General features: G+C 52.3%; 1 protein-coding gene across 1 annotated transcript in view; it reads left to right on the top strand.

Annotated features, from left to right (window-relative positions):
* The window catches only part of LOC106899923 (hematopoietic lineage cell-specific protein-like), a 14,381-nt gene extending 1,656 nt beyond the window's left edge, over positions 1-12,725 (top strand). The window contains 12 exon segments of the mRNA XM_014961862.1: positions 769-898; positions 2,117-2,227; positions 2,803-2,857; positions 5,493-5,603; positions 5,874-5,984; positions 6,774-6,829; positions 7,839-7,908; positions 8,152-8,288; positions 8,965-9,072; positions 9,572-9,884; positions 10,644-10,715; positions 11,043-12,725. Of these exon segments, the coding sequence (XP_014817348.1) occupies positions 769-898; positions 2,117-2,227; positions 2,803-2,857; positions 5,493-5,603; positions 5,874-5,984; positions 6,774-6,829; positions 7,839-7,908; positions 8,152-8,288; positions 8,965-9,072; positions 9,572-9,884; positions 10,644-10,715; positions 11,043-11,176 (1,408 nt within the window). The 3' untranslated portion in view covers positions 11,177-12,725.
* Positions 12,726-13,679: the final 954 nt, after the last annotated feature.

Here is a 13,679-nt window from a genome sequence, read left to right as displayed (position 1 = left end):
TCGAGTGAGTGGGGCCGGCGGGGCGCGGGGTCTGCGGCCCGGGGGTGCGGGCGGGACCGGGGCCCGGGTGTCCGGGGCCGGGGTGCAGGTGGGACCGCCGCCGGTGCCGCGTCCCGCGGGGGGAAGCGGCAGCACCGACCGAAACCGGCCAAATAAGGGCTTGTGCGAGGCGGGGGCGGGGCGGGCCGCGGGGCAGCGCTCCCGGCGATGCGGGGCCTTCCCCCGGGTGCACCCCCGGCCCCAGAGCAGCTGGGTGGCCGGGATTGCCTGGGGCCGCCCCCCGCCCGGGGGCTCCGCCTGCGACCGGGCCCCGTGTCTGAGGCTTTGCCCTTGTACCGGAGGCGGAATTCGCCGTGGTGCTGCCAGGGCTGGGCTTCCAGGTGCCTCCGGCCAGTGGCCGTCCCTGCGGGCAGCTCTGTTGGTCTGCCCAGAGCTGTCCCTGCCGGCAGCGTGGCTGGTGCAGCGCAGGGAGAAGGTAGCCCCGAGTGGCTCCTGCTGAAGAGAGGGGGTAGCCCTGAACGGGGCTGCAGGGTGGAGACTGGATGCACCCGGATGCCCATGGACCTGGGCTCTTCGCCAGCCCCCAGGGTGGCATCTCCTTGTGGCAGTGTGGTGGCCACACGTGTGTGGGCCGGAGGGGCTGCTGTGGGCACAGCTGGCAGCACGTTTATGTCCCGCTCTGTGCTGGGCTCTCGGCGACACGGGGATGCTCCATCAGGCTCTGTGAGCCTGCACAGTCAGTGACCTGGCCCGGTTCTGTCTCACCAGCATCCACCAGCTGAGGAGCAAGGTGTCAGAGGAACATGAGGTCATCAAGAAGAAGGAGCTGGAGACTGGCCCCAAAGCCTCCTATGGCTACGGGGGGAAATTTGGAACAGAGCGGGACCGAATGGATAAGGTAACGGTTGTAGAGACCTTCCTTGGGCCCCAATGGAAAATGCTTTTCCTCCTAAAGAGAAGAGCATCCCTGCTTCCTGGCCTGACCCTGAAGGCAGAGAACAGAGAGCTGGCATGGCTGTGCAGATTCACACGTTTAGCTACATCCTGTCTCCAGGATCTGTTTGAACCCATTTGCATAATTTGTCTCTACAACTTCCTTGCAACACTCCCCATAGCTATGAAGAAGGGCTTTCTGTGGCTTGTTTCAAACCTGCTGCATAACAATTAAATTAGGTGCCTCCCTACTGTCCTTGGAGAATTAATGAATAATAATTCCCTCCTCAGAGTCTGCAGTACAGATCTCTGATAGATCTCCCTGGGATGAAGCCCTAGTTCATATTCTCTGTTCTCATGTCAAATCTGTTTTATGTTTTCTGATAATCATCATCAAGCTTCTTCCTGTACCTTTCAGCATTTAATATATTATTTTTTCAGAAGTGAGGTTATGAGGTTGCAGTAGTATCCCATCTGTGGGTCGCTGTGGGTGTGCACGGTACCAGCATGGCGGGGCGGACAGCAGACATTTCAGGAGGTGGAGATGGAGCAGCCGTGCTCAGAGCCTTCTGCCAGAGCAGAGCGAGGGTGCTTTTGTTGAGCGGCTCCTCGGTCTTCATTCAGTCTCACCAGGGTGCATCCATCCTCTTGCCCTTCTTCCAAGGAGCATGAGCAGTTCCTGGCTACACCACCTCCTGCAGGGAGCAGCGGGACCCTGCCCCGGACCCGGCCCATGGTGGCCGTAGGGGTGACATCAGCCAGAGCTGCTGACCCTCCCTCTGACACAGAGAACAGGGAGCAGGTGTGAGATCTGCTGCCGTGGGGTTTCAGTTGTGCTTGCCCAAATGCACTTTTCTCCTCAGTTTCCCCATGTGATTATCCCCCACTCCACTGGCATTTGGGAGTGGCAGGTATTGAGCATCCCACAGTTTGTGTGACAAGCTGGCAGTGGGGCTGGCTTTGTGGGATGGCTGTCTGTGGAGCTGTGTCACAGGTCCCAGGGCAGGGCCAGTATGGCAAAGGCTGTGCAGAAGCCATCGCCACCACCAGCATGGTCATCTTGGACCAGTCACCTGGTGGCCACCAGTGCCTCGGCTATGGGCAGAACCATGGTGTGGTGGCTGTGTATGTCCACCCCGCCGGTCTGATGGTGGGTGCTCATGTCACACTGTCTCTCTCTCAGTGCGCGGTGGGCCACGAGTACGTCGCTGACGTTGGGAAGCATTCCTCGCAGACAGATGCCGCCCAGGGCTTTGGGGGCAAGTACGGAGTCCAGCGGGACCGCGCTGACAAGGTGTGTGGGACAGGCTCAGTGCTGCCCTTAAAACACTGGGCTATGCTGAAGATTGTGGTTGCTGTTTTCCAAGTACAGGGTTAGACATGCCAGCCACCAGGTCTCCACAGAAGCAGGACCTCACCTCCTTTGTGCAGGAAAGTGGCTGGTGACAAGTTGCAGGGCACTTGTGAAGATTAACTCTTTGGTGTGCATTAACATGCTCGCACTCTTCTATCCAGAAAGCACCCTGTTTGTCTTGGGGGCCATGATATTTGGCATCTCCAAGCCCCCAAGCTGTGCCATGCACAGTGGCAGGAGTGGATGGGGACAGCAGGACGCACACCCTGGTGTCAGATGCTGCCCAGCCGCCTCTCTTGCTGACATGGTGTGTCGTCAGGATGGTGGCCCTCTTGCCTGTAGTGTAGGGGCTTCCTGAGCCCATGGTGAGCAGGGGTGGCCCGTGCCAGCCGAGGAGTGGCCTGGTGCCTGGTGTTCAGCACAAGACGGGGAGCAGGGTTCCAGCCCTGGAGGAGGGTGGGTGAGGCCCAGCTTGGTCCTCAGGATGACTAACATTCCTCCCCTTCTCGTTCCAGTCAGCGCTGGGCTTTGAGTACAAGGGTGAGGTGGAGAAACACTCATCCCAGAAAGGCAAGTCCATGGGCACCTGTGGCCCCTTGACGCGTTAACCAGCTTCTCTCTCTGCTCCCAGTGTCCCATGCTGTCTGCTGTGGCACAGTCCCCTTGGGTATCCCCCTCCAGTCACTTGTTTCTGATTCCTGTTCCCAGTCAGACACTTTCGTGGCCCTGTTCTCTGCTGTCCTGTCGCCACCCTTCTGCTGTGCGTCCCGCTTGTCTCTGCGTTTCGCTTTGATGGAAACCACATCATGGCTGAGCAGAGAGGACACCCCCACACGCACCCCTGACGGATACTGCTCCCTTTCCTCTGAAAGTCCTTCCAGGCAACTGCTCCCGAGGGAGCCCAGGCACTGGGGGACGTGAGAAGTGATTTTTGGAAAACCAGCGTGTAGGAAAAGGCACAACAATGGATACGGAAACAAAAGGCTGTACAGCACCCAAACTTCTGCAGGGTTCTGGAGATTATTCAGCCAAACCTTCAAGTGTACATACAAACAGCTGTATTCATTAGAACATTGCATGAACTGAAACTAAAGATATTTTAAACATTCTGCAACCAAGAGAAAGTGAGAGGGCAAGATCTGTTACTGTTTCAGATAAATGCGAGGAATACTGCATTACCAGGAAAAGAAGATCTGAATAATGTCTGTTTCAGAGGAAACTATAAAAGAAGGAAGATGTTTTTGAGGCATTCTTGGTTGATCTTAGATTCAACTGTCGGCTGAACATGAGCCAGCAGTGTGTGCCCAGGTGGCCAAGAAGGCCAATGGTATCCTGGCCTGTGTCAGGAACAGTGTCGTGAGTAGGACCCGAGAGGTGATCATCCCCCTGTACTCGGCACTGGTGAGGCTTTGCCTCGAGTACTGTGTCCAGTTTTGGGCCCCTCACCACAAAAAAGACATTGAGGTGCTGGAGCGGGTCCAGAGAAGGGCAACGAAGCTGGTGAGGGGTCTGGAGAGTAAGTCTTATGAGGAGAGGCTGAGGGAGCTGGGGGTGTTCAGTCTGAAGAAGAGGAGGCTGAGGGGAGACCTTATCGCACTCTATAACTACCTGAAGTGGGGCTGTAGAGAAGCAGGGGTTGGTCTCGTCTCCGAAGTCACAGGAGATAGGACAAGGGGAAATGGCCTCAAGTTGTGCCAGGGGAGGTTTAGATTGGATATTAGGAAACATTTCTTCACGGAAAGGGTTATCCAGCGTTGGAATAGGCTGCCCAGGGAAGTGGTTGAGGCACCATGCCTGGAGGTGTTCAAAAGATGGGTTGACACGGTCCTCAAGAATATGGTTTAGTGATTTTTTTATTGCTTATTTCTTATTTATTTATTTGTCAGGGTTAGGTTGATGGTTGGACTAGATGATCTTTAAGGTCCCTTCTAACCTAGGCGATTCTATGATTCTAAATTCGCATGCAGTTGTGCAGTTAAAAATCACATGCAGTTGTGCAACATTAACATATTCCTGTATAAGAGATTGTATACTAGATTTGAACACAGAAATTCATTGGGTGGTGAAAAACCACAGAAATCACCAGGACAAAACGAAAATGTTAGAAATAGGGTAAGGTGTTTGGATTGTTTTTCATAAAACTGTGTCCATACTGGAAACTCCAGCATCAGGGCAACAATCATAAAATCTGTATTTGCTGAAAACAGCATCCTACAAGGTCTGTTTCTTAATGGCCTAATAGGTAAATAATAGTTTAATCAAGATAAGTTTAAGAAATTTTGGGGACTTAGTGATTCATCCTTAATTGACTGAGCTTCTGTGAAACAGAGCCGTTCTTGAATACAAAAAGTTTCATGCTTATTTCTCTCAATCTCAGTCTTCATGGGCTGATAAGGCTGAATTTGCTGAGTAAGCCCCAACTCATTCCTGTGAAATGTAGAATAGGGTCAGGGAACAGGGACCTGACTGTGATTTACTCCTGAAGGGCAGGATTTGGAAATGGAGCTGGTATTTATTACTAGTTTAGACAATGGGAAAAGGGGAGGTGTAAGGGAGATGTGCTGTGCCTCTGTCACATAATGGCCAAGTGACAGTCTGGTGGCAGAGCTGGAGCCTGTCTCCAGAAATGTGGGGTTCAGCCTTTGCTGCAACCTCCAGAGTCAGTGGTTTCCTTGTAGACTCTGAGATTCCATTACAGAAAACTCAAGCTGTACAACAAGAGTTTGCCAAACTTCTGTACTTTCAAGGGCTCAGTACACTCATTCACAGACGTTTTCAGAGGCTGGCAGAGCAAGAGTTGAAATCCTTACCCTGGGAGGCGCGGCTGGGTGGATGCCCAGGCCCTGAGTGCCCAGGTCTTGGCTTTGTGCCTGCGGATGGCTGAGCTCCCACTGTCTGCCCGCCTGCCCTTGACACATTACTTTTCTTTCTTGCCCTCTCCTGCTGCCATGGTCCTCAGACCCTCTTGTTGCCACGACCCACGCCTGCCCTGTGCACCCCATCTTCATTCTCAGTGGCCCTCATGGTGGTCCCTGCTGTCCATTCTGTCCCCTCCAAATCCCTTGTGTTTTCTAGTGTTTTCCATTGTCCCTGCTGCTCTTCCTCCTCCCCTGATGCGCCCCCTCAGGACTGCTCCCCATTTTTACCCCCTCCTCTCACCAGCCCCATGCTGGGGGCAGCATTTCACTCCATGTTACCTCCTTAGATTACTCCAAGGGCTTTGGTGGCCGTTACGGCGTGGAGAGGGACAAGGTGGACAAAGCAGCAGTGGGATTTGACTACAAGAGCCAGGCGGAGAAGCACGACTCCCAGAAAGGTGAGCTTGGGGAGCCCAGCACAGTGGGCAGTGTTGGGACTGCAGCTTGGGACTATGTCCCCAGGTAATGGCGGGGCACCATGCTTGGGTTTTGCAACCTGCCACATGAATGATGGAGAAGCTGCAGGGAAAAATCTGGCCTTGCTATGTGTCTTTCTCTGAGTCCTGGTCAGGGAAAGCTATTGGCCCTGTGGGAACAGCCTGAGCTCACAGTGCTGCCACTTTGCTCTTTCCCTCCCTTGTCTGTTCTTTTCCGTGCTATGGCTGAAGACTATTCTGTGGGCTTTGGTGGGAAGTTTGGTGTCCAGAGGGATCGTCAGGACAAGAGTGCCCTTGGCTGGGACCATCAGGAGGATGTGCAGCCCCATGCATCCCAGACAGGTAGGACAATGCTGCCAGAGAGGTGGCAGCACACTTTCTTTGGGGCACACACACACCTAGAGCTGGTGGTTCATACAACGTTCATACAACGTTCATACAACATTCAACAATGTTAGGTTGACAGTTAGACAAGATGATCTTTAAGGTCCCCTCCAACCTAGAAGATTCTGTGATTCTGTGACAAAGATCCAGCTGCTGAAAACTGAATGTGTGCAGCAAGATGTGGGGCAGCTGGAACACTGTGAACCCCCAAAGCGCAAGGGTAAACTCTGCCAGAGTAGGTGCATGCTTGGCTCTGTGGCGGACGTTGAACAGAAGTCCCTCAATCAGGCTTCTCAGGCTCTGCTATGCTTTCTCTGAGGGGTACATTCCCCATAATTCAAGAGGTGAGCATGTGGGAATGAGGCAAAGGAGGTTCCAGCAATGGCTCAACTACTGAATGTTTAACTTCAGCAAACAGGCCACTTTGCACTCAAATGGCATGACTGGCTTCTCACCCCAGTGCCTCAGAAGCAGATTTGCCAGAACATAGCACTGAACCCCTGTGCGCTTCTCTGAAAGGAATGAAGGATTAATCTTAAAAGCTCCTGTCCAGAGCATTTTCCATTTTCTATCTCTATCTAGTTCCATATGTGATAAGATGCAGACAAAGTTAACTCATTTTTCTGGTCACAGCATACTGAAGTCAGAATATAAATATATATATATAAAAATATGTATATATAAAAATACTTTAATATATTAATATAAATATATAAACTATAAAGCACCCTAATTTTTTCCATACAGACTATGCCAAGGGATTTGGAGGCCGTTACGGGGTCCAGAAGGACAGAGTAGATAAGGTAAGACTGCATGCTGCTGCAGTTGCCTCCTGCTCATCACTGCTCTCTGCACTGCTGCAAGAGAGGAGACGTCCCCGATGGAGATGAGGTCCCACAGCTCCATGCACAGCTATTGCGAGGGTGGGGGAACCGGCTGGGTGTGAATGCCAGAGGGTGCAGAGGAACACAGCCGGGGGAGACCGTAACGTGAGGAAGAGAAAGGTTTTTCCGTTCATAGCTGCTTTTGAATCATTCTACTCTCAGACTGAACAGTCATACTCCTGCTTTCTCTTGGGGTGGTATTTAATAGCAGAGCCAGGGAAGAACTTTCTAAGGGCATCAGACTGTGCCCTCCTGGATATCTAGTACCACTGAGATACTGGGAGTGTCCTGTCTGGCTGCCACCACTCACCTCATGAAGCTAGTGATTCTCAGCTGTTCAGATGTGTTTTCACTTTGGTGTTCTCCAGCCTGTGTTACTACATACACATACCACAGGCAGCAACTTGCTGAAGGGACACCTTTTTTCTCGGTTAGGCAGCTGCAGCTCTGCCTCCAACAGGGAAGTGCTTCCATGCCTCACGCCACCGGGAGGGCAGGGGACGGATGCGTCAGGTCCCTCAGGAAGGGGTAGATGCCAGGCATCCACCCGGCTCTTTGCCATGTTACCAGCGAATGTTTCTGCCTTGAGTGGCCAGCCTTGCTGTCCAACACAGCAGTTGTCTTGCTGCTCTGCAGCCTCCTCTGCTTGGCTTTACGCAGCCTTTTTGGCCCTCTGACCCCCCTCCTCTGACAGGAGCAGCCCTGGCCTGTGGCTGGAGGATGGTGGGCACTGCCACAGTGCAGAGAGGTGTCAGGAGAGCACGGCCACAGCCAGCAGCCTCCACAGGCCTCGGGTTGGGGTACAGATGAGGACAGACAGACACAGCTGGGAACAAAGCTCGCAAGTCACTGGTGCCCAAACCCAGCAGGGAAACACGGCACTGACCTTACCTGACGAGCTGGACACCTCATTCTCTTCCTCTTGCAGAGCGCTGCTGGCTTCAGTGAGATGGCAGCTCCCACCCCATCTTATGAGAAAACGAGGCCAGTGGAGGCAGGTGAGACAGAGGGATACCAGCCCTGGGCTGGGTGGGAAGCCATGGGCCTTGTGGTCCTACTGTGGCAGCACGTGGACGGGCGTGTCCTGTGGTGAGATATGGATCTCACCTGCATTTAGGGGCAGGAAAAGGTGGCTGAACTGCAAGTTTCTCTGGGAGAGGGAGAGGTCTGGGTCTCTCCTGGATGCCTGAGGTGATGGAAGGGAGCCATTGGGCAAGCTTGGTCGGCTGTCTTCTCCACAGGAGCTTCCAGTGGCACCAGCAGCCTGCGGTCACGATTTGAGAACATGGCTAAGTCAGCGGAGGAGGAGAGCAGAAGGCAGGCCGAGGAGGAGCGGGTGAGGCGGCAGGCCCGGGAGTGCCAGGCGGCGCGGCGGAAGGTGAGCCATGGCCATCTTGCTGTATCCTCTGAGGCTTGCAAAGCAGGCTTCTCCTCAGGGTCATGCAGCTCTGTCCGTCTACCTGATCTCTTTACAGTAATCTCTTGCCTAAACTGCTTCCCTGCAGCTGCTGGGGGCTGCCATTGAACTTCATGACTGTCACTGGATTTTCCCTTTTGGCACACAGACCAGGAGGTGCCCGCAGCCAGCCATCATGCCCTGTGCTTTGCCCTAGGCTCCTTCTTGCCTCTAGTGCCTGGCCAACACAGTGCCATCCCACCTATCAAATGTCACCATCCCAGCAGTCTATGTTCAGGCTTTTCCAGCTAGAGATGGCACCCAAACCTTCATGTTTACTCCTCCTACATTGTGCTGTTCTGCATTCAACATGCAGATAAGGTTTCACCAACAAAGCACTCCCTGATACACACCCTCCTTGAGGCTACTTTCTGCAGACCCCATGGTTGTTAGAGGCCTGCTGGTGTCCCGTCCCTAGGCAGGGACAGGTTTATGGGAGCTGATCCCAGCTGGAAGAAAACTGAGAGTTGCTCTGTGAGCTGGAACAGATCTCAACTGGAGGAAAAATTTCTGAGTTGCTGCATCGGGGATGGGAATGGGCGTTGCTCTGGACCTCATTCAAGGGGATTGAGGGGATTTAATGACTTTTCTCTGGCAGGAAATCCCACAGAGGGAGAAGGACCAGACAGAGGCAACCTCTGCAGCCCTGCCGGCCAGGGTGCCTGGGGGCACTGACCGAGAGCGGGCTGCGTCACAAGGAGTGCAGGTACCACGGTGCTCTGGGAACAGCCAGGAAGGGGCACAGGCAGAGGGGATTGCACCCGAGAGTGGTCTGTGCTTTGCAGGCAGAGCTGCAGGGATAAGTGGGGTGCAGCCACAACATGGGAGAGGTGTTGGAAGGAGTGAGGGGGTAAATGTTGGGATGGTGATGGGGCATGGCTACACAGCACCTTACGCCACAAGATGGGCTCTTGGGGTGGGTCAGTGCAGTGAGATGGAGCTAAGCATGTGACAAAGGTTCAAATACATGAGCTATGGCTCATGTCTTCACAAGGGTCTTCACAGCAGTCCCAGACTCCAGTTCAGCACAGACCTCATGGCTGAGGTGTTTCACCCTTGTGCGGAGGGTGGTGCTCCGATTGTGTCGTGGTAGCACAAAAGGCACCTGCAGTGGAGCAGACTCCCTTGGGTTGGTGCTGTGTGGTTGTGGGAGAGCTGCCTGCACCTCTCCCAGGTAACTTTCCTGCCACTTCCTCCCTTCACAGCAGGATGCAAAAAGGGAGGATGAGGAAACACCACCCACTTTGCCACCAAGGCCAGCAGATCTGGGTGAAGAGCTGTGCAAGATCCCCAACCAGGATCAGCCCATCTACAGTGAAAGTTTGGATGTCAGCAGAGACTATGAGGAGCTGCCAGAGCCGTCTGACTACTGTGATGGTACCAGTGGAGGTGCTGACTATGAGGAGCTGCCAGCATCCTTGGAAAAACCAGATGCCATCTATGACCATGGTGAAGACGGAGATGATGACTATGAGAACATCCTTCCTGAGGAGCCCAGCCAGAGCCAGCCCCACCTGGGTGAGTACTGGTGGAAGTGTCTGTGTCGTGGGGACCTTGTGTCTGTCCACTCACCTCACTGCATGTATAGGACAGACTCTAGAGGGAATTTGTATCCTGTAGCCTGCTGTGGTCAGACTAACAGCCCTGATGATGGAGACTTGGTTGTCTCCCACTGCCTTGCCTGGCTGCAAAGTGTGAGATCAGCTGCTTGGGATGCTGAGCCAGCAGCAAATGTCTCTGCTGGAGCAGGACTCAGGCAGGAGGACCAGAGAGCTGCCTTGGGCTCCAGAGAAGCTGGAGCTGAACAGATGCTCTTGGTGCACTCTGTCTTGGCAAGTGGCTGCTAGTGCTGCACTGAGGCCTGGGGGTGCCCTCTTAATTCAGCCTGTCAATCAAATGACCAGCGCTCATGAGACCTGACCTGGTGGTGTCTCCTGGGTGTGAGCAGTGCAGAATAGTCTTCCTTCAAGCACATAAGCGAACTGCATCGGCTGCTGTTGCTGTTTTTGCCACAGCTTCGCCGATACTGGAGATGGTAAGTGGAGAGGCTGGAGTTAAGTCCAGCCTTTTTCTTGGGAGAGGAAAATGAAGCACCAGGACCTTGCCTCTCTCCTTGCAGAAGGGGAGATAGTCATACCTTGCTCTGAGCCATGGCAGCTCTCCCTGTTGGTAGGTTTGGGATGTGGATCACTCCAAGGCTGGGTGGAGCGTGGCACTGACCAGATCCATATGGCTGCTTTCAGCCTCTTCCTCATCTGCCTGTCTTGTCTTCTGCAGGGGAAACGACCAATGTTTATGAGGTGGAGTACACTGGAACCTGTGCAGTGGCTCTCTATGATTACCAAGGAGGTGGGTCTGCCATCCAGGTGGTGGGGAGAGGCGCTGGGAGCTGGCTGGGGCGGTGTGACAGGGAGGGGGGTGGCTTACACCCTCAGTTGGTAGTTTATATTTCTTCCTCTTGAAAGGCAGAAAGAGACCTGACTTGGGAACACAGAAGCTTCCTCTTGCTCCTCCTCTGCTTTCTCTGTGCTGTTTGATGGGGGTTGGATGAGATGGACTCTGAGGGTTATCAGAATGTCCTGTATTCTCCTCCTGGGGTGGGAGCAGGGGTGTAAAACCAGCTCTCTCTGGGGTTATCTTTGCATTGTGACTATGTCTTCTGAACAATTTTTGCAGATGGAGATGATGAGATTTCTTTTGATCCTGATGACACAATCACACACATTGAGATGGTGGATGAAGGCTGGTGGCGGGGGCAGTGCCGGGGCAAAGTGGGCCTCTTTCCAGCAAATTACGTGAAGCTTCTGTAGTGAAACCAGCATTGTCCAAGATCCTTCCTTCCAAACTTTTGCCTGTCTCTGCTTCAGCCTTTTAGTATTAGCTTAATTTGGCTTGGCCTGGTGAGTCTGCATGCAAGAAATGCCAAGGAGCAAACTGGCAGTGTCTGAGGGAACGTTCTGGCCTGTGCCCAAGAGGACTTTGGTTCCCATCTACTTCCAGATGGGAAAAGTGGGATGGTTTAAGAGCATACAAGTGCGATATAAGATGTCTGTTCTACCTAGGCTGTCCCACACGTCAACCAGCAAGCTTTCAGAAGTGTGTCCATTCCTGTTTCAAACAGAGCAATTCACAGAAAAACACAAACTCTAATCCAGTCCAGGCAGAAGGGACATGAACTATGGGACCTTTTTAAGTTGTTGTGGCCCCGAATCTCATTCTTCTCAGGGGTCAATGAGAGGAGCACGGTGAAGGCCAAACTTGCTTCTGTTCTTCAGAAGGGTTTCCACTTGCAGGATGAACCCTGTTTGCAGCATGGGGCAAAGAACATGAACCTGGTCTGTCTGGGCAGGTTCCAGGGCTGGGGCCTGGGAACATTGACCGTCGCAGTGAACGCTGCGGACTTGTCCTGCGCACGGGCACAAGCTGGGGGCTGTAATGAGCTGCTCCACACAACAAGAGAAGTGTGTGCTAGCACAATGCAACTGTAGGATGAACTTGCTAAGGTAGGAGATTACTTGCTTGGTTTTCCTCTACAAGTGAAGAGCAGTGTTGGGACGTGTGATTTCTGGGGTAAAACGTGAAAAAGGAAGTGTAGAAATTACATTGTTTTCTGAGAAAAATTATTCTGGAAAATCTTCCTTGGAGCAAGAGAAAATACTAAAAGGCTTCACTTAGCAAAGAATATGTTAATCACTGTCTTGGTCCTCATCCCAGCAGCCCATCAGAGGAATGTTCTGCTTGGGAAATCCTTTCAATCCAGCAAATCAATCGGAACAAGTGCTGCTTGATACAGGCAGTAGAATGTTAAAAATGCTCCATTTTTTCTGTTAGCTGGTTTGACAGTTTAAGTAAGCAGGCACATGCAGGTGGGTGGGAAGAACTGTCCCCCAGCTTGTCTCTGGCCAGAGGGCTCTGTTCGGCTTTGCAGCCGGTGCCAAAGGCAGGTTCTCCATCCTTGTGTTTGGCTCAGCCTGTTCTCTGCTGTTGGCTTTGAGTCCCTCTGGTGAAGCCAGGGCTCCCCAGTGTGGCAGTGAATTAGTTACAACCTCACAGGCCTTTGCAGGACTCACAAGATAAGAAATACTTGCAGGTAATGGTCTCACCAGTTTAATTAACAAAGGAGTGAATTATTTGTTAACCGGTGTGCTGGCTAGAGCCTCCTTATCTGAAGAATGCTATCCTTATTTACAACATCCTGCTTGTCTGACAGTTTGATGAAGAATGAGTTGCATGACCTAAGGTGTATAAACGGTGTGACTGCCCCATTTGGGCAGAGTTCAGGTCATAAGTGTCTGTCACTGCTGGGCTGTGCTCTTCCTCAGAGCTGCAGTAATAAACTGCTTCTGTTCTGGCCTAAAACTGCATCCTGGTTATTCTGTGACAGCTCAGGTCCCTTGTGTCTCTTGTAAGCGCGGTTCTTCGCACAGGGAAAAGGGCACCTGATTCTAGCCCTCCTTCGTCACAGATGGGAAAAGGCTGAGCAGGTGGGAAGTAGGACAAGAGGGATTTTATTTTTTTTTTTACTTTTAATGTAAATGAATGTAAATTTTTCAGTAAAAAAATTAATGTAAATTTTTCAGTAATAATCCAGTGCAAACAGAAGCCCTGCCTTGAACCAGCATATCCCAGTGCTGCTGTAGGAGTTGGTTGCTCCTTTGTGGTGTGCAGGTGCCATCGCAATAGGAGCAAATCAGGGACACAGGGACTCGTGAGCACACCCCAGTGCGGTGCTGCTGTCAACACCCAGGGCACAGGGGGTCCCTCTGTGACACCTTTAGGGTTTGGTGCGGCTCATGGGTGGGTTCTGGACCAGCCTGCATTTAACAAGACTGTTCTACCTCTCAGGACGTACAGCACCCCTGGTCAGTGTTTGGTACTGAGAAAAATCACAACCTGGGTCTGTCAATCATGGGAAAGCCACATTGTGATTCAGATTTGAAATTATCAATTTTAATGTAAAATTTCTGGAGGTTTTTGGTTTGGGTTTTTGATTGATTGGTTAGGTTTAGGGTTTTTTTGTGTGGTTTTTTTTTCTCTGAAATAACTTTCCCAATATTTTTTTCCTTGTGCAGTTCACCCTTTATTTCCTGGTGTTCCTTTTCAAGGGTCTCTCCAGAATAGGACACATTGTAGGCAAAGTGTCCTAGTGAGACTCTGAACTAGGTGTGCCTCAGTAGTTCTTTACAGTCAAGAAGGGTGTATAGCAAGTAGAGATGGCTGAGGCTTGCGATCTCTTTGGGTAAGAGCAACAGGCCATCCCAACACGTGGGTTACAGACACACGTCTTTTCCCTGAAGAATAAAATCAGTGTGT

The sequence above is a fragment of the Calidris pugnax genome, unplaced genomic scaffold, assembly GCF_001431845.1.
Source record: "Calidris pugnax isolate Ruff unplaced genomic scaffold, ASM143184v1 scaffold993, whole genome shotgun sequence".
Taxonomy (NCBI): Eukaryota; Metazoa; Chordata; class Aves; order Charadriiformes; family Scolopacidae; genus Calidris; species Calidris pugnax.
Note: the sequence above shows the minus strand (reverse complement) of the source record. Positions and strands in the feature narration are given on the sequence as shown.